Source organism: Ranitomeya imitator, chromosome 2 (genome assembly GCF_032444005.1).
Source record: "Ranitomeya imitator isolate aRanImi1 chromosome 2, aRanImi1.pri, whole genome shotgun sequence".
Taxonomy (NCBI): Eukaryota; Metazoa; Chordata; class Amphibia; order Anura; family Dendrobatidae; genus Ranitomeya; species Ranitomeya imitator.
In genome coordinates, this window is record NC_091283.1 from 497,955,399 (window position 1) to 497,978,509 (window position 23,111).

The following is a 23,111-nucleotide window of genomic DNA, read 5'->3' on the forward strand; positions in this document are numbered from 1 at the left end:
GCAGCATGCAAATGCCAACGTTCAATGTAATTGTATACAGTCCAGTGTCGTATTGGTTGCCATGGGCAACCTTAACACTTGTTTTCAAGGGTCCAAATCAGTACTTATTTCCCCTTTATTTGTACGGTAACATTGTATTGTATTTGATCTTCGCGTTTCTTCAACCAAGAAAATGACGGACGGAACCATGCAGCGACTACAGATCTGCGCCACCCGGAAGTGTTGTTGTGACCCGGAAGCGACGTGCAGCGCTTGGTTCTGTGCGTGGTATACACGTATGCGGCACGTGTGTGTGTGTTGCCGATGTAACCCGCCACCAGGGGGCGCTGTACGGAGTGATTGATACAGCGCGTTCTCTCTGTAGCCCCGGTCCCGTAGAGTTCAGTTCCCTGCAGTCACACAGCGGCCGGGACGCGGTAGCTCAGGTGCAGCATGCTGGTGAGTAACGTGTGTGGCCGCGGTGCAGTGTCACACCGGAGCCGCCATTGCTGCTGATGCATAGTGTGGGGGGAGCTTGTCCTTTCCATCCTGTCTGTACGCCCCTGGGATATCTGCTTATCATTATGGACCAGGCAGCCTGTGCAGACCAGTCCATCTAATCTGTAACCCCGCCCCCAAGCTGCCTATCAGGGGTGTGGGCGGGGTTACACACAGCTCAGGATTTGAGCTCTGCTACATCTGCAGCAGAGAAAAAAGGAATCTATGAAACTGCAGCAAGTAGCCTAGTAAGTGACACATTGCTGGAATCAGGCTCTCTGCCCCTACATCATGCTGTTCTCAGATTCCATAGCTACCAAAAAAACTATTTACAGATTCCCTTTAAATTGCGATTTGGTGAAGGAATAAACCCCTCTCTGGTATATTCACGTGTATACACTGCACATTTCTATCCAGATTTGTAGGCAGAAAATCTTCAGCCTAGTAAAGAAATCAGCCCCAATTCATGGAGAAATTGACCTGTCGTGTGAATGTTAAAGGGGCTTAGGTTCTTACTTTAGGAGCGCTCGTGCTTAATGGTCAGTTTGGGCCCGCGGCCTGGTCCCGTCACTGGCCGGAACTAGCTGTCCGGATCCAGCATATGGCCACCTTCAGAGCCGCACTCCTCCGAGAGACTGACCACCGCTGATAGACTGCATGTCACCTAGGCAACGTGCAGTAAACAATGTGCACCAGAAAACTGTCACTCATTGCAGCTGAAATTTGTAGCAGTTTATGGCAGCTACAACGTGCATCAGACGTGTTAAGAGACCTGCACCTTACTCTGGTGGCCTGTATGCTCAAGACCAGCTTTGGGTGTCAGTTCTTCACAAGTTTACTTATACAGATACAGAAGTGCTGCTCCCAGTGTGCTGAGAAGTGTGAATGCTGTTCTAACACCTTTGTCAATGTCGTTAATGGGTTATCACCTATCCCTAACTTGCTGATTGGTAAAGGTCCGACACCTGGGACTCACTCATCCCAAGAACAATGGGTTATCACCTATCCCTAACTTGCTGATTGGTCCCAAGAACAATGGGTTACCACCTATCCCTAACTTGCTGATTGGTGAAGGTCCGACACCCGAGACTCATTAGTGCCAAGAACAGTGGGTTACCACCTATCCCTAACTTGCTGATTGGTGAAGGTCCGACACCTGGGACTCACTCATCCCAAGAGCAATGGGTTATCACCTATCCCTAACTTGCTGATTAGTCCCAAGAACAATGGGTTACCACCTATCCCTAACTTGCTGATTGGTGAAGGTCCGACACCTGGGACTCACTAGTCCCAAGAGCAATGGGTTATCACCTATCCCTAACTTGCTGATTGGTGAAGGTCCCACACCTGGGACTCACTCATCCCAAGAACAATGGGTTATCACCTATCCCTAACTTGCTGATTGGTCCCAAGAACAATGGGTTACCACCTATCCCTAACTTGCTGATTGGTGAAGGTCCGACACCTGGGACTCACTCATCCCAAGAACAATGGGTTATCACCTATCCCTAACTTGCTGATTGGTCCCAAGAACAATGGGTTACCACCTATCCCTAACTTGCTGATTGGTGAAGGTCCGACACCTGGGACTCACTAGTCCCAAGAGCAATGGGTTATCACCTATCCCTAACTTGCTGATTGGTGAAGGTCCCACACCTGGGACTCACTCATCCCAAGAACAATGGGTTATCACCTATCCCTAACTTGCTGATTGGTCCCAAGAACAATGGGTTACCACCTATCCCTAACTTGCTGATTGGTGAAGGTCCGACACCTGGGACTCACTCATCCCAAGAACAATGGGTTATCACCTATCCCTAACTTGCTGATTGGTCCCAAGAACAATGGGTTACCGCCTATCCCTAACTTGCTGATTGGTGAAGGTCCGACACCTGGGACTCACTAGTCCCAAGAACAGGGCTCTGCATGTGGATATAGCGGTGGCTGGATGTGTGCACTACCACTCCATACATTCAATATGGGACTGCTGAGCACTGTCCTCTATCTGCGGCAGTCCCATAGAGAATGAATGGAGCGGTGGTGCACATCTCGAGAAAAGTCCTGGTAGTCAGACGCCCACTGATTATCAGGTTAGCCCAATATCCCATGGAAAGATGATTACCAGTGGTGGAACAGGAACAGTCAGCCACATGGTCAGCATGTCAATGCCGGTGCTTGGATGGGTCTTCTGAATGGCAGACATGTTCCATAGTCTTCTAGGTTCTTCCCTACCCAAGCTAAGCAGGGTTAGAGAATCGTCCGGGTGTGTTCTGTAGCCTTAGGACAACCAGACGAAGTGAGTGAGGGTCCCCACGCCTCGCACACGAGCGATCACGTGTCTGAACTTGCTACCCAATGCATCGCCCCTCTCTTTCTCTTTTGCTTCTTCCTCCACCAGATCTCTGCTTGGGGTCAGTGACCGGACATGATCAGAACAGTATTTCAGTCTCGGAAGATAGAAAAAAATGTATACACAGACAACAAGCAGTGATCTAGAAAATGGCAAGGAACTGCAACGCCAAGTATAGAGGAAAATGTGTTTTTTCTCATTAATGTGATATTGGACCACTGTGTGAACAGAGCGACCCGCCAGGGGGCTGCAGATGGGCCCCTCAGCTGCAGTGCAGACCACATGCAGGAAGGCAGCAGTGTGCTTGGTCCTTGGTGGTTACTGGAATGCTGCTTTTTTCCCTCTCTCTACAGATTGCTATAGAATCACACGATCTGATGCCACGTGGACGACTTATCCCTAAATGTATTATCCCATAAAACCCCTTTAATTACATCCTCAGATCCCAGAGCTGAAGAAAGACACAGTCCGCATGAAGGACCCAGAAAAGGTCCGAGAGGTGATCCTGGCACTGCAAAATGGAGGAGATAAGAAGTTACAGGTAAGGCACAGGGATCCAAGATGGTAGCCGCCATATGCGCTGCTCACACAGGGATTCCCAGCATATTTCCCTCAGTCAGCTGTGCGTAGTGCCAGCATCTCTCCCCCAGGTAAATGAATGACTAAAGCCGTATGGCTATATAAATGTGCTATAGAAAAGAGCTGTACTCCTTACCTAAGAGACTGACCACCTCTGATCGACCGCAGAGGTGGTAGGTAACCTAGGCAATGAGCAGTAAACGATAATACCAGAAATCCCTCTTGAGAACAGAGAATATTTTTTTATTAAGGGACGTTTCATAGCTACTCATGGGCACATTTGACTTTTCAGAGCAGGCCACATCTTTCTAGTTTTCGCTCACGTGCCCGTTGGAGATGGTTTTGGAGGGGGACAGGGGTCTGCACCACAATGACAGCCCATACACAGGTCATCCTACACTGACTGCTCGCAACTTTGTTATAGCCACAATTCACCTTTACCAGCCATATGGGCTACAGCGCCTCTTCTGTGGGATTGGACACATCACATGTATCGGTAAACTCTGGGTGCCATGACCCTGTCTACTGTCCACTCATTTTTTTAAGCATATTTAGTAGGTGCTAACTACTACTCACTGTGAGCACCCCACAACACCTCCTGTTCTCCGTCACCTCGTGAGTGATGGTTACTTTCTTCCGAACGCCCATTCTTCCTGCTTCCGGTGCATACACCAAGCAATGACTGTCACCGCTCCCCGAACCCTCCATGACTGACAGCGAGTGAGTTAAATAAAGTTAATTTTCTCCCAGGTGCCACTCTTTCAGTGCTGCGTCCACGGCAGCATTGTTACTAGTAACCTGCAGGTACATGACAGGCTCGTCACTTGTATCCTGACTGTTGTCGGGTGCCATTGTAATGAGGTAATCAGTTATCGCTTCTCCTCTCTGGTGTTTATAGTTCCATCTGATCACTGTATAATCCGTTATCCTTCTCCTCTCTGGTGTTTATAGTTCCAGCTGATCACTGTATAATCCGTTATCGCTTCTCCTCTCTGGTGTTTATAGTTCCAGCTGATCACTGTATAATCAGTTATCGCTTCTCCTCTCTGGTGTTTATAGTTCCAGCTGATCACTATATAATCCGTTATCGCTTCTCCTCTCTGGTGTTTATAGTTCCAGCTGATCACTGTATAATCCGTTATCGCTTCTCCTCTCTGGTGTTTATAGTTCCATCTGATCACTGTATAATCCGTTATCGCTTCTCCTCTCTGGTGTTTATAGTTCCATCTGATCACTGTATAATCCGTTATCGCTTCTCCTCTCTGGTGTTTATAGTTCCATCTGATCACTGTATAATCCGTTATCGCTTCTCCTCTCTGGTGTTTATAGTTCCATCTGATCACTGTATAATCCGTTATCGCTTCTCCTCTCTGGTGTTTATAGTTCCAGCTGATCACTGTATAATCCGTTATCCTTCTCCTCTCTGGTGTTTATAGTTCCAGCTGATCACTGTATAATCGGTTATCGCTTCTCCTCTCTGGTGTTTATAGTTCCAGCTGATCACTGTATAATCGGTTATCGCTTCTCCTCTCTGGTGTTTATAGTTCCAGCTGATCACTGTATAATCCGTTATCGCTTCTCCTCTCTGGTGTTTATAGTTCCAGCTGATCACTGTATAATCGGTTATCGCTTCTCCTCTCTGGTGTTTATAGTTCCAGCTGATCACTGTATAATCCGTTATCGCTTCTCCTCTCTGGTGTTTATAGTTCCAGCTGATCACTATATAATCGGTTATCGCTTCTCCTCTCTGGTGTTTATAGTTCCAGCTGATCACTGTATAATCCGTTATCGCTTCTCCTCTCTGGTGTTTATAGTTCCAGCTGATCACTGTATAATCCGTTATCGCTTCTCCTCTCTGGTGTTTATAGTTCCAGCTGATCACTGTATAATCCGTTATCGCTTCTCCTCTCTGGTGTTTATAGTTCCAGCTGATCACTGTATAATCCGTTATCGCTTCTCCTCTCTGGTGTTTATAGTTCCAGCTGATCACTGTATAATCGGTTATCGCTTCTCCTCTCTGGTGTTTATAGTTCCAGCTGATCACTGTATAATCGGTTATCGCTTCTCCTCTCTGGTGTTTATAGTTCCAGCTGATCACTATATAATCGGTTATCGCTTCTGCTCTCTGGTGTTTATAGTTCCAGCTGATCACTGTACAGGTCCTTCTCAAAAAATTAGCATATAGTGTTAAATTTCATTATTTACCATAATGTAATGATTACAATTAAACTTTCATATATTATAGATTCATTATCCACCAACTGAAATTTGTCAGGTCTTTTGTTGTTTTAATACTGATGATTTTGGCATACAACTCCTGATAACCCAAAAAACCTGTCTCAATAAATTAGCATATCAAGAAAAGGTTCTCTAAACGACCTATTACCCTAATCTTCTGAATCAACTAATTAACTCTAAACACATGCAAAAGATACCTGAGGCTTTTATAAACTCCCTGCCTGGTTCATTACTCAAAACCCCCATCATGGGTAAGACTAGCGACCTGACAGATGTCAAGAAGGCCATCATTGACACCCTCAAGCAAGAGGGTAAGACCCAGAAAGAAATTTCTCAACAAATAGGCTGTTCCCAGAGTGCTGTATCAAGGCACCTCAATGGTAAGTCTGTTGGAAGAAAACAATGTGGCAGAAAACGCTGTACAACGAGAAGAGGAGACCGGACCCTGAGGAAGATTGTGGAGAAGGACCGATTCCAGACCTTGGGGAACCTGAGGAAGCAGTGGACTGAGTCTGGTGTGGAAACATCCAGAGCCACCGTGCACAGGCGTGTGCAGGAAATGGGCTACAGGTGCCGCATTCCCCAGGTAAAGCCACTTTTGAACCATAAACAGCGGCAGAGGCGGCTGACCTGGGCTACAGAGAAGCAGCACTGGACTGTTGCTAAGTGGTCCCAAGTACTTTTTTCTGATGAAAGCAAATTTTGCATGTCATTCGGAAATCAAGGTGCCAGAGTCTGGAGGAAGACTGGGGAGAAAGAAATGCCAAAATGCCTGAAGTCCAGTGTCAAGTACCCACAGTCAGTGATGGTGTGGGGTGCCATGTCAGCTGCTGGTGTTGGTCCACTGTGTTTCATCAAGGGCAGGGTCAATGCAGCTAGCTATCAAGAGATTTTGGAGCACTTCATGCTTCCATCGGCTGAAATGCTTTATGGAGATGAAGATTTCATTTTTCAGCACGACCTGGCACCTGCTCACAGTGCCAAAACCACTGGTAAATGGTTTACTGACCATGGTATTACTGTGCTCAATTGGCCTGCCAACTCTCCTGACCTGAACCCCATAGAGAATCTGTGGGATATTGTGAAGAGAAAGTTGAGAGACGCAAGACCCAACACTCTGGATGAGCTTAAGGCCGCTATTGAAGCATCCTGGGCCTCCATAACATCTCAGCAGTGTCACAGGCTGATTGCCTCCATGACACGCCGCATTGAAGCAGTCATTTCTGCCAAAGGATTCCCGACAAAGTATTGAGTGCATAACTGAACATTATTATTTGATGGTTTTTTTGTTTGTTATTAAAAAACACTTTTATTTGATTGGATGGGTGAAATATGCTAATTTATTGAGACAGGTTTTTTGGGTTATCAGGAGTTGTATGCCAAAATCATCAGTATTAAAACAATAAAAGACCTGACAAATTTCAGTTGGTGGATAATGAATCTATAATATATGAAAGTTTAATTGTAATCATCACATTATGGTAAATAATGAAATTTAACACTATATGCTAATTTTTTGAGAAGGACCTGTATAATCCGTTATCGCTTCTCCTCTCTGGTGTTTATAGTTCCAGCTGATCACTGTATAGATGCAGCGGTGATGACATGTAATGCTGTAGGGTCACGGGTGGGATGAAGGCGCCTCCCGACAATCGGAGCTGCTGTAAAATCATATAGAAGGGTAAATTAATTTCTTCTTGTAATTAGCTCTGGGTTGTGCAGAAAACTCACATGACCATTACAGATAGATGATCCGTTACCATCCATGTCCCTATAATCTGAGAGCTGCTGCGACTGTCAGGATGAGCCCACTTCATGCCCACGCGGACCACTATGATTAACACCCCCCTTACCCTTTAGTAGTAGCCCTTATGTGACACTAAATATTTAGCCAATCGCCTGACTGGATTTTTACAGGGCATTCATTTTATTTTTTTGTGTTGTCTTTTTTTATACATAAGGTGGCGCCACTGACTATTACATGCCCTCATTTACTGTCTGTCTTCCATTTTTTAGGTGATCTCTGATTTTGACATGACACTGAGCAGGTTCAAATATAATGGAGAGAGGAGTCCTACGTGCTACAGTGAGTATACGCCTGTCGCCCCCTACAGGCCGCCTGGTGCATTTTGTGCTTAATACCCCTGCTGCACATTTCACCCCATCTCTCCTATACAGATATTATTGACAACAGCAAGATCATTAGTGAGGACTGCAGGAAGAAGGTAGGTCGTGGGCTCTCGTGTGAGCTTAGGCCAAGATTCTCCATCCAGGTGCCATGTTGGGCCCATAGATTGCTTTTTTAAAGTCTGGAGTTAGTAGCTGCTAAGGTGTTCTAATAAGATCCGACAGACATGGCTACCACTCCTGATCTGGGCCAGTAAAGGGCTGTGGTTGGGAGTTGTCACCATCTCTGCAACATTTGTTCCCAGAGGGTAAATCTGATCAGACCACAGTGATATAATATAGATACATATTGGGGTCTTCCATTCATAACTCATGGCCGCACAGATCCCTCCAGGGTGATGGCCTGGCTGTCTACTGACTGACCCTTTCCTCTGGCATCAGTGTGCAGTAGGGGGTCACTGATGGGTTCTGTAGATCTTCAGCCATGTTTCTTAAGATTTATACGTATTAATTTTTTTTTTCTTCTCTAGTTGAAAGATCTTTTTAACATCTACTACCCCCTTGAAATCGATCCGGATCGGACCACTGAAGAAAAGTTCCCGCTCATGGTGGAATGGTAGGAGGAAAAGGAGGCAAAATTGTATTCAATGCTAAATGGCTGACTTAGAATGTAAAGTACAGCAGCCAATTAAAAATATTTCATAGCTTTCTATTAATAGAGTAGTGCTAGAGAATGGGCAGAACTTTAAAAATGAGCTGGGGCTTTATTGCATCCCTGTCTTCCCTAGTCCACAGCAGAGGAAGAACACCAGTAAGCCAACATGTGGCCACAGAAGTCAGATCCAATCTAATATGTTACAGAATGTAGTTAACCCAGTATCATTACTTGGGCTACGTTCACATTAGCGTTTCCCGACACAGCGTCGGGAAACGCTGCGGCGACGCATGCGTCATGCGCCCCTATATTCCCAGGAACATGGGGTGCATTAAAAGAGGTCTGGATACACATGATGAGAGCATTATACTGCCTCTGTACAAATCCCTAGTTAGACCGCACATGGAGTACTGTGTCCAGTTTTGGGCACCGGTGCTCAGGAAGGATATAATGGAACTAGAGAGAGTACAAAGGAGGGCAACAAAATTAATAAAGGGGATGGGAGAACTACAATACCCAGATAGATTAGCGAAATTAGGATTATTTAGTCTAGAAAAAAGACGACTGAGGGGCGATCTAATAACCATGTATAAGTATATAAGGGGACAATACAAATATCTCGCTGAGGATCTGTTTATACCAAGGAAGGTGACGGGCACAAGGGGGCATTCTTTGCGTCTGGAGGAGAGAAGGTTTTTCCACCAACATAGAAGAGGATTCTTTACTGTTAGGGCAGTGAGAATCTGGAATTGCTTGCCTGAGGAGGTGGTGATGGCGAACTCAGTCGTGGGGTTCAAGAGAGGCCTGGATGTCTTCCTGGAGCAGAACAATATTGTATCATACAATTATTAGGTTCTGTAAAAGGACGTAGATCTGGGGATTTATTATGATGGAATATAGGCTGAACTGGATGGACAAATGTCTTTTTTCGGCCTTACTAACTATGTTACTATGTTATATTTAACATGGGGGACGCATGGACATGCGTTGTGCAGCGTTTTTGCGTGCGTTTTGGTACGTTTTTATTTGCGTTGTGCGTTGCGTCGCTGACGCAGCGGCGCACAACGCAAATGTGAACGTAGCCTTAGATTGAGAAAATGTTTCTGCGCCCTCACCGCCCAGAGATCCGATGGCTGGAGCTTGTGTGAAGTCCTGCATCCTGACCCGTTTGTCTTCCAGGTGGAGTAAGGCGCACACCCTGCTCTGTGAACAGAGGATTGAGAAGCAGAAGTTGTCACAAGTTGTGAAGGAGTCACAGGCCAGACTAAGGTGATGACACGGGCTCCGCTATCGAGACAACGTCCTGTCCCACTTCCTCCATTGAACATCTCTATACCACAAGTCCCACTGTTTTCCTCACCCTGTTCTTGTGTTTTCCAGGGAGGGGTATGAGAAGTTTTTCGACAGCTTATACCACAGTGAGATCCCACTTTTTATCTTCTCTGCTGGCATTGGGGATGTTCTAGAAGAAATTATCCGCCAGGCTGGGGTGTATCATTCCAATATCAAAGTGGTCTCCAACTACATGGATTTTGATGATCATGTAAGTAAGAGGCATTTTTCGGGTCAGGACACGACGTCTACTTTGGTCAAATCTTCTTGACCTGGAGCATCTTTTTCACACCTCTGTATTGTGCTGATCCTCTGTTATGACTCCTAAAAATGTATAGCTGGGGGCTTACCATGCCCTTTATCAATTAGTTGGGTACATGAACATCGTCCTTAACCCCTTTCTGACATCCGATTTACTATCCCGTCCATGTGGGCTGGGCCCGTATGACCATGGACAGATTAGTACGTCGAAGCCAATCGGCCGCGCACGCGGGTGGTATGTGGCCGATCGGGGCCGGGTGACCTGGCACTTTAACCCCATAATACTGCGATCGAACAAGATCGCAGCGTTCCGGTGGCATAGAGAAGCATTGCGCAGGGAGGGGGCTCCCTTTCTGTTTCCCACAGAACAACGCAATGTGATCGCGTTGATCTGAGGTTCTCCCTGCCTGCAGATCCGAGGTGGCTTCCCAGTGCCTGCTGGTCCCGCAAAAAACAAGACCTCGCATAACTCTGTGATGCAAAAACAATTTTTTGCAATAAAAAGCGTCTTTTAGCGTGTGACAGCTGCCAAACGTAAAAACCTGCTATAAATAGTAAATCAAACCCCCCTTTAAATAACATTTAAAAATTTATTTCCATTTTCCCATTAGGGTTAGGGTTTGGATTAGGGTTGGGATTATGTTTACAGTTGGGATTAGGGTTAGAGTTGGGATTAGGGGTGTGTTGGGACTAGGGGTGTGGTTAGGGTTGGGATTAGGGTTAGGGGTGTGTTGGGGTTAGGGTTGGAGTTAGAATTGGGGGGTTTCCACTGTTTAGGCACATCAGGGGCTCTCCAAATGCGACATGGCATCCGATCTCAATTCCAGCTAATTCTGCGTTGCAAAAAAAATCAAACAGTGCTCCCTCCCTTCCGAGCTCTGTCGTGCGCCCTAACAGTGGTTTACCCCCAACATATGGGGTATCAGCGTACTTAGGACAAATTGGACAACAACTTTTGAGGTCCAATTTCTCCTGTTACCCTTGTGAAAAAAACATTTTGGGGCAAAAAGATCATTTCTCAGTCGCCCATGACAGCACTACCAGAGAGGGAATCCGCCCTTCAGGACAGGAAACCTACAGGATAAAAAGGGCGGTACCTCTCTCCTGCGTCAGTTTTGTTTCCTGTCCTGACAGGGAGCCCTCTAGGATGGTACCTGAGATCCGGAGCCGACCAGTCGACCTATGACGGCGGGGAGGCCCCTGTCACGGCTGGCGCGGTATCCGCCGCTGCCGCTGCTGGGTCCGATGGGGCTGCAGAGTGCGCGGAGGGAAGCGCGGCCGCCTCCCCAGATTGGGGTAGGGGCTTCGGGGACCCGGTGTGCCTCGGCGGTGAGCAGGCACTTCCTGATTCGGAGCGGTGGCGTGGTGTGTGTAAGGACACCAAGATGGCCGCCGCACCGGATATAGAAGGTACTACTTCCGGGTCCCGGGCAGAGCGCGCATGCTCAGTGATCCAAGGGGGATCAGCGCTTTCCGGGAACGCAGCCCTGGAGGAGGGGGTGAATCGTCGCCAAAACATATGATATTTAAACACCGCTGTGGAACCGCTCCTTGCTGCATGCAGTCCTAATAATGGAGGACAGCGACCAGCAGCTCCAGCAGGCGCAGCCCTTGCAGCAGCAGCAGCAGCCACCGCAGCAGCAGCAGCAGCAGCAGCAACGCCAGCGTCAGCGGCACCACCAGCGCAAGCCAGATGACCAAAAGAAAAGGTCCTCTGCAGGCACCCGCAGTACCCGCTCCAGCAGCCATTCCACGCCGCGGAGTAAAGCCAATATGCCTAACCAGTCGACACCGCAAACTACGGATCTGATACAGGATCCTATACCTCCTCCAGAACCGGTACCTGTGGCTGCGCAAGATGGGTGAGTGATCTTCGTGAAAGTTCACCAAATAATTGGGGTCCCCCTTTTCCGTTTGTTTTTAGGCAAGAAAAAAAACGGAGAAAACTAAGAATAGAGTCTGCCCCTTATGCAGTGAACCCCTGTTGCAAAACTGGGATAAGAAATTGTGTGGCTCCTGTATAGGACAAGTCCTATGTGAAGAAACCCCTAGTTTCGCCTCTGAATTGCGATCTGTAATAAGATCAGAGGTGGAAACAGCATTTAAATCTCTTAAAGGGGAAGGGGTTGAGGAAAAAACACCTGTGCCCTATTCTCACTCTGATTCTTCTAGTCCTGAGGGGGACGCTTCAGACAGACAGGGTTCCTCCTCCTCCTCGGATTCTGAGAGCGGAGGCCGCCACTGCTTCCCATTAGACGAAGTAGATGCCCTTGTAAAGGCCGTAAGATCAACCATGGGGGTTGTAGATCCTCGTCCTGACAAAACAGTACAGGACATTATGTTTGGGGGCCTAGGACAGAAAAGGCGCAGAGTCTTCCCACTTAACGAGAATATTCAAGCATTAATTAAGAAAGAGTGGGAGAAACCAGAAAGGAAAAATTCATCTGTCCCCTCCCTTAAAAGAAAATATCCCTTCGAGGAAGAGGCTTCTACGTCATGGGACAAGGCACCAAAACTCGACGTAGCAGTAGCCAAAGCATCAAAAAAATTCGCATTGCCCTTTGAGGACATGGGAACTCTGAAGGATCCCCTCGATAAAAGAGCTGATACTTTCCTTAAAGGGGCCTGGGAATCGGCAGGGGGGTGTCTAAGACCTGCAATAGCAGCCGCATGTACTTCCAGATCTTTAATGATCTGGATAGATAACTTGGAAAAGCAACTAAAAGATGGAGTATCTAGACATAAAATGATTGAATCAATTCCCATGATTAGAGGGGCGGCAGCCTTTTTGGCAGATTCATCAGCCGATTCAATCAAGCTTACTTCAAAATCGGCAGCCCTGTCCAATGCAGCTCGTAGGACGCTGTGGTTAAAAAGCTGGCCGGGCGACCTACAGACCAAACAAAAACTCTGTTCAATTCCATGTGAAGGGAAATTCTTATTTGGGGAAACCCTAGATGACATTTTACAAAAAGCAGGGGATAAGAAAAAGGGGTTCCCTATCTTAGCCGCACCATTTGTTAGACGGCCCTTTCGGAGTAGGAAGTTTTTTCGCAGACGTCCCCCAAGGGAACAGAACAGATGGGATGATGGGAGAAGGAAGGATAGGGGCTTCCTCTTCGGTAATTCTCCAAGAGATAAAAAAACCCCTAAGTGACACCTTCCCCAGGGTGGGAGGGAGATTGTCTCAATACCTTCCGGCCTGGGAAAAAATTTCAACCAATTCTTGGATTTTAGATCTGATAAAGATGGGACTTCAAATAAACTTTACCTCCCTTCCTCCCCAAAACTATGTGGTCACCCCACTAAAACCCTCACCTCAGCAGCAACAGGCCTTGGAACAAGAAATTTCAAAGCTCATAATGAAAGATGTGATCCAAGAAGTTCCCCTACTGGAAAGAGGCAAAGGGTTCTTTTCCCCACTATTTCTAGTCCCAAAACCGGATGGTTCTTTCCGCACAATAATCAATTTACGGAAACTAAACAGTTATGTAAAAAATCAATCCTTCAAAATGGAATCAATAAAATCAACAATAAAAAACCTGTTTCCGAATTGCTTCATGATAGTGTTAGATCTCAGCGACGCGTACTATCATGTCCCCATCCACAAAAATGCCCAGAAATACCTCAGACTAGCAGTAGTCATGGGAGGAGAAATAAAACAATACCAGTACAAGGCCCTTCCATTTGGCATCTCGGTAGCGCCTCGGATATTTACCAAATTGGTAGCGGAAATGATGGCCCACATAAGAGAAAAAGACATTCTAATAATACCGTATCTGGACGACTTCCTAATTGTCAGCAACTCGGCCCAACATTGTCGCCAACAATGCGACAGAGTGATAAAAATCCTAACAGAGTTAGGTTGGCTCCTAAATCTCCAAAAGTCAAAACTAGAACCGACCAGGGTTCAAGAGTTTTTAGGCCTCACTTTGGACTCGATAACACAGGAATGTCGTCTTCCAGACCAGAAAAAACAGAAAATATCAAATCTTGTGTCCAGAGCTCGTTCAAACCCTCATATGACCCTGAGAGGGGCGATGTCACTGCTGGGGTCCCTTTCTGCTTGTCTCCCGGCAATACAGTGGGCACAAATTCACACGAGGGATCTCCAGTGGGATATTCTGAGGAATCAAGTTACACTGGGGGGACACCTAGAAGGAAACATGTCTCTAAATTCAAACACTATTCGTTCCCTAGCCTGGTGGTTAGATTCCAACAACTTATCAAAGGGGGTTCCGTGGGTAATAGAAACATCTCGGATAGTTACCACGGATGCCAGTCCCACGGGGTGGGGAGCTCACCTGGACGACAGTATCACTCAGGGGGTCTGGACAGATCAAGAATACGAGGTATCTTCAAATCAAAAAGAACTTTGGGCAGTGAGTCACGCTCTATCATATTTTCTTCCCAGCCTACAGGGGCATCATGTCCGGGTTTTTTCGGACAATCAGGTAGTGGTAGCCTACCTGAACCATCAGGGGGGAACCAGATCCCAAGCCCTAATGAACACCACTTCCCAGATCTTCACATTAGCAGAAGTCAACTTCCTATCCCTCTCTGCGCTGCATATAAAGGGGGTAGAGAACCAAAAAGCAGACTTCTTAAGCCGTACCCGATTAAAACAGGGGGAATGGGCACTAAACCAAAGCATCTTCGATCGGATTACCAAAATCTGGGGGGTTCCTGTAATAGATCTCTTTGCCAGCACAGAAAACAGGAAAGTAAGGGAATTTTGTTCTCTGAACCCCAAAGGGGGCCCTCGGGCTCTGGATGCATTTACGATCCCATGGACTCAGGGTCTAGCATACGCGTTTCCTCCTTACATCCTTATTCCGGCTGTTCTGCGGAAAATCAGGCAGGACAGGGCGAGAATCATCCTAATAGCCCCCTTCTGGCCCAAAAGGGCCTGGTTTTCCTGGCTGAGAATTCTATCGGTCTCCGATCCCTGGGTTCTCCCGGATCTTCCGGGTCTTTTATACCAGGGACCGGTGTTCCACCCTCAGTCAGCAAACCTCCACTTGACAGCGTGGAACTTGAAAGGTCACTACTAAGGGCAATGGGCTTTTCAGATAAGTTAGTATCTACACTATTAAAAAGTAGAAAATCAGTAACAACTAAAATCTACGGTAAAACTTGGAAAAAGTTTTTGTCCACCTCTGGGGTAAAATTACAAGACGGGGTCCAAGTGGTCAAAATATTAGAGTTTCTGCAAAAAGGCTTAGATATGGGCCTCTCGGTGAGCACCTTAAAAGTGCAAATAGCGGCCTTAGGTGCATTGTACAGTGAGAGTATTGCCTCTAACCCATGGGTAACAAGGTTTATTAAAGCTGCAATACGGTCTAAACCTTTAAAAATCAGAAGCCTTCCGACCTGGGACTTAAATTTAGTCCTATCCGCTCTGACAGAACCTCCATTCGAACCCATAGATTCATTACCAATTAAAATCTTATCTCTCAAAACGGCCCTTCTCACAGCGTTGACATCTGCCCGTAGAATTAGTGACCTCCAGGCTCTATCTGCGAACCCTCCATTCACACAAATCATGGATGATAGGGTAATACTAAAAACAGATCCCGCTTATCTACCCAAGGTTGCTTCCAATTTCCACAGGTCCCAAGAAATAATCCTTCCCTCCTTTTGTCCAAACCCTAAAAATAAAAAAGAGGAAAAGTTCCACAACTTAGATGTGAGAAGGTGTTTAATACACTACTTAGAGTCCTCCCGACAGTATAGGAAGGAAGGGTCTCTCTTTATCTGTTTTCAGGGACCTAGGAAAGGACTCAAAGCCTCCAAAAGCACTATAGCTCGCTGGGTAACTGATGCGATAGCCTTGGCATACTCGTCCACGGGAAACGCAGTTCCTGAGGGGCTCAAGGCGCATTCTACAAGAGCCATGGCGACCTCCTGGGCCGAAAGGTCGGAGGTACCAATAGACAAAATCTGCAAGGCGGCCACCTGGTCATCACCTTCAACCTTCTTTAGGCACTACCGCTTAGACTTGGCCTCTTCGTCTGACTTAGCCTTCGGAAGAAGGGTCTTGCAGGCTGTGGTCCCTCCCTAAAGCAATGATCTCTGTAATTCTCTCTGGTAGTGCTGTCATGGGCGACTGAGAATACGGTAGTTACTTACCGATAACGGTATTTCTCAGAGCCCATGACAGCACCTGCTTATTCCCACCCTATCACGTGTGCGGTGAGCACCTTATTATATGAAATGTGTGTTTCTAATTTAGACACGGTGTAATCCTGATAAGTATTTTGTTAAAATTGTATATTTTCCTGTTGTTACTAACCTGGAGGACCTCTGATGCTATGTAAACCAAACTGACGCAGGAGAGAGGTACCGCCCTTTTTATCCTGTAGGTTTCCTGTCCTGAAGGGCGGATTCCCTCTCTGGTAGTGCTGTCATGGGCTCTGAGAAATACCGTTATCGGTAAGTAACTACCGTATTTTGTGGGAAAAGAATTATTTTTTATTTTCACGTCTCTGCTTTATAAACTTTAGTGAAACACTTAGGGGTTTAAAGTTCTCACAACACATCTAGATAAGTTCCTTGGGGGGTCTAGTTTCCAAAATGACGCCACTTGTGGGGGGTTTTACTGTTTAGGCACATCAGTGGCTCTGCAAATGCAACATGACGCCCGCAGACCATTCCATCTAAGTCTGCATTCCAAAACGTCACTACTTCCCTTCCAAGCCCCCACGTGTGCCCAAACAGTAGTTTTGTCCTACATATGGGGTATCGGTGTACTCAAGACAAATTGGACAACAACTTTTGGGGTCCAATTTCTCCTGTTACCCTTGTAAAAATACAAAATTGGGGCTAAAAATCATTTTTGTGGGAAAAATGATTTTTTATTTTCACGGCTTTGCGTTATAAACTTAAGTGAAACACCTGGGGGTTCAAAGTTCTCACAGCACATTTAGATAAGTTCCTTGGGGGGGTTTAGCTTCCAATATGGGGATATGGGGTCACTTGTGGGGGGTTTCTACTGTTAAGGTACATCAGGGGCTCTGCAAACGCAACGTGACGCCCGCAGACTATTCCATCTAAGTCTGCTTTCCAAACCTGCTCTCCTTCCCTTCCGAGCTCTGCCGTGCACCCAAATAGTGGTTTACCCCCACATATGGGGTATCAGCGTACTCAGGACAAATTGCACGACAATTTTTGGGGTCCAATTTCTCCTGTTACCATTGGGAAAATAAAAAATTGGGGGCGAAAAGATCATTTTTGTGAAAAATATGATTTTTTATTTTTACGTCTCTACATTATAAACTTCTGTGAAGCACTCGGTGGGTTAAAATGCTCACCATACCTCTAGATAAGTTCCTTAGGGGGTCTACTTTCCAAAATGGTGTCAATTGTGGGGGGTTTCAATGTTTAGGCACATCAGGGGCTCTGAAGAAGATCGGCGAAACGCGCATTGAGGCGGCAGGTGGGGACTCATCATCACACGCTATCCACATCTTCATGTAAGTCCTACGAATTCATCATGTGCCAGCTAGTTTTGCACTTAAAAGCACTTATGCGATACAGATAGAGCGCACTACTGCACTTTACTTCAGATCTAATTTGCAGCACTATTGCCTTACCCGCTAACCAGACTATATACTTCATGGGAAATATCGCTGGTGCTGCAATAAGCCATTTTGATTGTGCCTTAATCCTCTATATTTCATGATTTCTTTGTTGCAATTTATGCCTTATTTTGACATATTTCTATATGGTTATAATATATCAAACCATAAATACCTTGCTTAATTATATATAATAAGATCTTTACTGGTACAATTTCGTGTAATAATTGGATATCTACATATGGATATAACTTTCATATATGCCCCTTATTCCTGCTAGTTTGTGTCACTCTGTTACCTATTCATTTTTTAATATTTTGTGATTAAATAAAATTTGTTACTTTTTATATAAATACTCTTGAGCCTTTTTCTATTAGTTACTATTGAAAGGGCTATATGTGTTAACATGAAATACAATATGTCACGAGAAAACAATGTCAGAATAACCGGGATCCGTGAAAGCGTTCCAGAGTTATAACCTCATAAAGAGACAGTGGTCAGAAATGTAAAAATTGGCCCGGTCATTAACGTGCAAACCACGCTCGGGGGTAAAGGGAATGTGTCAGTAGGGTGTTTGCTACCTTATCTGAGAGCAACCTGATGTAGGCAAAGAGAAGCTGAATCCAACGATGTATCACTTATTTATTACTGGGTGCAGCCGTTCTGACAGAGTTCTTAGATTTAGCAATACAGCAAAGCTGAGGAAGTTAACCCCGCCCACACCAGGCCCTGTATATACAGTGTCCATAGATAGTGAACTGCTTATCACAGGAGGGGGCGTGTTGGACTAGCATGGCTGCTGTGTCCCAGCAATAAGCTCTTGGTGCTAAAACAATCCATGCAAGCAAACAAAACCACAGAGCTTAATAAGAGAGGCATCAGTGAATTCATTGCTTTAACCCCTACCGCTTGCTGCCTTCAGATTGTATAGCACAAACCTGCTGATGGATTCCCTGTACCTATCAGACTCTATAAGGCAAGGTCATCCTCTTTTGTCAAGTTATTCCAGTAGGAATAACATAGGAACAATGTGTAGTGCATGATCTAAGAAAAATGTTCCCGAATGATTTTTGTATTTGCTACATTAGCGTTGTCAGGAGGGCAAATGGCTCCTGTTTTAGGGCAGTATACAAAATGAACTGCATAATATTCCTCCTTCCCAGTTCCCTTCTGTTCAGTCCAGTCTCTGACGGCCTCTGTGACATTTTTAAAATGGAGACCTTATCTCTCTGCTACTTAACAAGGGGGTTTGGGAGTCTCTTTATTTTCAACAAATAAAAAAAAAAAAATGTACTACCCAACCCCACTTGGGGTGCTCCAGGGTTCTGTACCCTCCATGATCCCCAGGGTTATACAGGGCTCAGCATTCAGAGAACAAGTAGATCTATGGCAGATAACAAAAATATTTGTAATCAAACCTGTAGCAAGCAGCCCAGTAAGTGATACATTGCTGGAATCAGTGTCTCTGCCTCTACTTCATGCAGCTGTCGGATGTGGTGACAGATCCCCTTTAACACCTTAACAACCACCAAATCGCATTAAAATGATGGGCGTTAAGGGGCATTTTTCCCTCATTGCTGTTTTAAAACGGCGATCAGGAGTAAGGGTTTGCATGCCTCTGCATCGTAAAATATCCGGGGTTTCAGCTACAGGGTGGCTGAAACCCTGGACAACACGATCAGGGCCGTTTTTTTTTTCCCATTCCTTATAGCATGATCGCCGTTATCACGCACAAAAAGAAAGTGTGCCAGCTATTAAAAAGACTTCTCTGTCTTCTGACATGATATACATGCCAGAGGAAAGAGAACTGAGGACCCCAAGACCCCCCCTCCACCCCGGAACTTCCAGTTACGTCTCCTGGCCCTCCGCCTCCTCTTCCTTTTATATAAAAAAAATAAATGGCTGGTGCCTGCCGAGATCTGCCGGCCGGCACCCAGCAACAGCAGGGATTTTTCCTATAGCATTTATATCACTGTGATAGGGTCTATCACAGTGATCAAAAGCCAATTAGTATTTCATCCCCCTTAGTCACATTACATTTTTTTTTTTTATATAATTGTTATTTCTTTCATTAATTGCCATTAGGGTTGTATAGACAATGTACACAGAGAGCCTGGTATGGGCCAGCTTTCTCAGCTCTGCTGCAGTGCTAAATCTGAAAATTGATTGTGTCAGAACCCCTGCACCCAGTGAACTAAGTGATACATCCTTAGATTCAGGGTCTATGTGTCTATATCATGCTTCTCTCAGATGAAGTACAGTAGCTAAAACCTGCTGACAGATTGTCTTCAGCTAGAAGTGTTAGGCTGTGTGCACAGAATGCGGATTTACTGCGGATCCGCAGCGGATTTTTCTGCGCAGAAACGCTGCAGATCCGCACTGTGATTTACAGTACAATGTAATGTAAAAAAAAAAAAAAAAAAAAGCTGTGCACATGGTGCGGAAAAATCAGCGTGGAAACGCTGCGGATTTAAAAGAAATTCATGTCACTTCTTTTGTGCGGATCTGCAGCGTTTCTGCACCCCTCCATTATAGAAATCTGCAGGGGTGAAAATCCGCACAAAATCCGCGGCTAATCTGCACCTGCGGTTTCTGCCAGGAGATGCGGATTTTGTGCAGAAAATTCTGCACCCCATTCCGCAAGTGTGCACATAGCCTAAATGTGCCCAAATTTATATTTTTCTGCCTTCAAAAAAGAAAAAAAAATGGCAAACTGGTTAATATAATTTTCTGCTGCAACTGAATTAGAAGTCAGATTTGAAGACTTTTTAAATTAATCACCTTGAGAATTGACGCGTTGCTTCATTTTACATGTGTGTAAAAACCGCACCATGTGCACTAGATCAGTGTTTTCCCATTGAATTAATAGGGCGCTTAACCAAATAGTATATGCAGTATTCTACTTTTTTTAACCTGGATGTTTCTGAGGAAAATGCTGTAAAATCCATGTAAAAAAGAGTGAATATCAGGACAGGCGACCATGTAATTCTGTCCATTGAATCCTTTCCTTCTAGGGTGTCCTGACTGGATTTAAGGGTGACTTGATTCACACGTATAACAAGAATAACTCTGTCCTGAAAGACACTGCGTATTTCCAGCAGATCAGCCATCGCAGTAACATCCTGCTCCTCGGAGATACTTTAGGCGACCTCACAATGTCTGAAGGGGTCACCACTGTGGAGAACATTCTCACCATCGGCTTCCTCAATGACAAGGTGAGCCCCACTGGCAAATCATTTTGATGGGCATCATACAGACATTTAAGTGAAAGCCCACCATTGTTTGAGTTGTAATGAATGGCAGAATTCACTTTAGTAATCAATCAATGCCAGGTGGCTGCTGCTCAGACAGATCCAATATTGGTGATGCATCCAAAGAGGCCAAAATGCTTCTAAGGGTCTGTGCAAATGCAGTCCTTTTCAGATGGAGGCTGCTAAAAGCTCCACATGAAATGAACATAGTACACAGCAATGTCAAAACGGCATTGCTGTGCACATGTTGTTTTATCTCACTTCTTTTAACCGCTTTAGTATTCAGAAAACGTGAAGCGGTTAAAGGATGTGATGTGCTTCTCCTTGAGGTGGCTTGTCCACTATTTGGATACCTTTTTCTCAATTTTCATGTTTCCCCCTTGTAAAATCAAAACGTATATATTCACCTCTGGAACCGACACTGGCTCTCCCAAGGCTTACATAACGTCATGTTACGCAATCCCTGTGGCCAATCAGCGCTTCAATTGCCGCGCCTTTGAACAAATCACTTGCATACGGAGGAAATGGGAGCGCAGCAGTTGACGTTCTCCAGATGTATGTGATTTGTCCAAAGGCGGGAAGAGCAAAGCACTTCATGGCCGCAGGGATCGCGTGACATGACGTTACGTGAGCCCCGGGAGAGCTAGAGACGATATTGGTGGAATTACACTGGAGATGAATGTGTTGCTTTACTAGGGGAAATCTAGGGATTGAGAAGGTGTTGGAGTAGTGGACAACCCCTTTGAGTATAGTGTGTTTGCCACCAGAATGACAGCAAAGCCACCTCAGGAAACCTGCCAGTGATTTGCTGAAGCGTTTTAGCTTGGTGTCTGAATGATGTCGTATGCTTATACTCTAAGAGCAAAGCAAGACCCCATCTCCTATTCATTACAGGTCAAGGAGCTAACAGATCAGTTTTTACAGTCCTACGACATCGTCTTAATCGCAGACGAGACCCTAGATGTGGTGAACGGGATTCTTAACTTCGTAACCGCCAAGAACTGATGAGCTTCAATAAAGCCTATTAAATATCAAGCCGGTACGGATTCCCTCCAGCTCAACCCAAGGATCTTATTGATTTATTCAGTCATGTTCCCACAGCTCTTCTAAAATGTCAGTAACCAGAGAATGTCTCCGTCAGCCATTATATTATGACTGCTGCTCTATGAGGAGGCTGAGGCTGCATCATTGCGCCCCCTTGTGGTTTCTCAGTTAGCATGTCTTGCACCCTGCATCAGTTGCGGAAGCCGTTATGGAGGGCACGGGCCTACACCACTGGGTTATAATGGGAGGGCTGGTATGAAAGAGAATTCAGGAGAATTTTGGTTTGTAAATCTGCTCTAAAATAAAACTAGATGTGGCAATTTGTAGTTGTGACTTTAAAAAAAAAAAAAATAGTATTGGCGTAGTAGGAAATAAGATGAGCCCCAATGTATCAGGTATGGCTGGAGCGTTCCTTTTATATCTCGAATTGGGCGACTATTCGGTGATAACACTACAGACAGCCTTGCCTCATCCATATGTAAAGAGGCTCCTAGCCTCTTAAGTGGTCCCCTCCTCCATTATGGCAACCCATTACCCACCAAAGATTGCAGACATAAATAGAATACTGCAGGTCAGGTGTGGAGGTAATTTATCAAGATCACTTATTTTTTAGTGGGCACCTTGTAACAGCTTAAATTCTGCAAAAATCCCTTTAATTTTGTAGGTATTTTTTATTCTAGTAGGATAATCTAGAGAGACTGTTGCCCTATTGTATTTCTGGTTTTTGTTTTTTTTTTCTGTGTATACAGGTGCTCATAATTTCGGTGTCACGTTTATAGCTTTCTTGAGAATAGAACATTCTCAGGCTAGGTGGGAACTTGCTGACCACTGGGACCCCCACCTGAAAGCTCTGAAATGGGAGATGGAGAAACATTGAGGCGACGGTTATGCTCCAATTTTATCACAATTTGTGGATGACCAAAGGCCGTTGTGTAACACTAGCCTTATGCCAAGACGTCTACTCCTTTCACCTTTTTCCTTAGGTCTAGGCCTCCTAGTCTAACAGTCTATACATTGAGGAATAGGACCATTCTCTATTTCCTACAGGCTGATTTTACCAAGTGATTGGATTTAACATCCATCAACTATGCATAGGAATTGCCATGTAAAGTTTGTCTTTGGGTCCAGCTACGTTCTAACATACCTGTTCTAACACCCAGTTTGATTGATTTACAAAATTCATCTGTAAAATTGAAGAAAATCTTTGACTCATTTTG

General features: G+C 45.4%; 1 protein-coding gene across 2 annotated transcripts; it reads left to right on the top strand.

Annotated features, from left to right (window-relative positions):
• Positions 1–211: 211 nt before the first annotated feature.
• Positions 212–23,106, top strand: NT5C3B (5'-nucleotidase, cytosolic IIIB). 2 transcript variants are annotated; one of them, XM_069751537.1, is made up of 10 exons: positions 222–438; positions 3,270–3,368; positions 4,157–4,267; positions 7,661–7,730; positions 7,823–7,869; positions 8,302–8,387; positions 9,606–9,695; positions 9,807–9,969; positions 20,614–20,814; positions 21,745–23,106. In XM_069751537.1, exons 1-10 carry the CDS (start codon positions 433–435, stop codon positions 21,853–21,855), a joined length of 984 nt encoding a protein of 327 aa, XP_069607638.1. In that variant the 5' UTR covers positions 222–432; the 3' UTR covers positions 21,856–23,106. The 2 variants fall into 2 exon arrangements, with proteins under 2 accessions (XP_069607639.1, XP_069607638.1); XM_069751538.1 differs by lacking the exon at positions 4,157–4,267 and having other exon boundaries at positions 212–438.
• Positions 23,107–23,111: the final 5 nt, after the last annotated feature.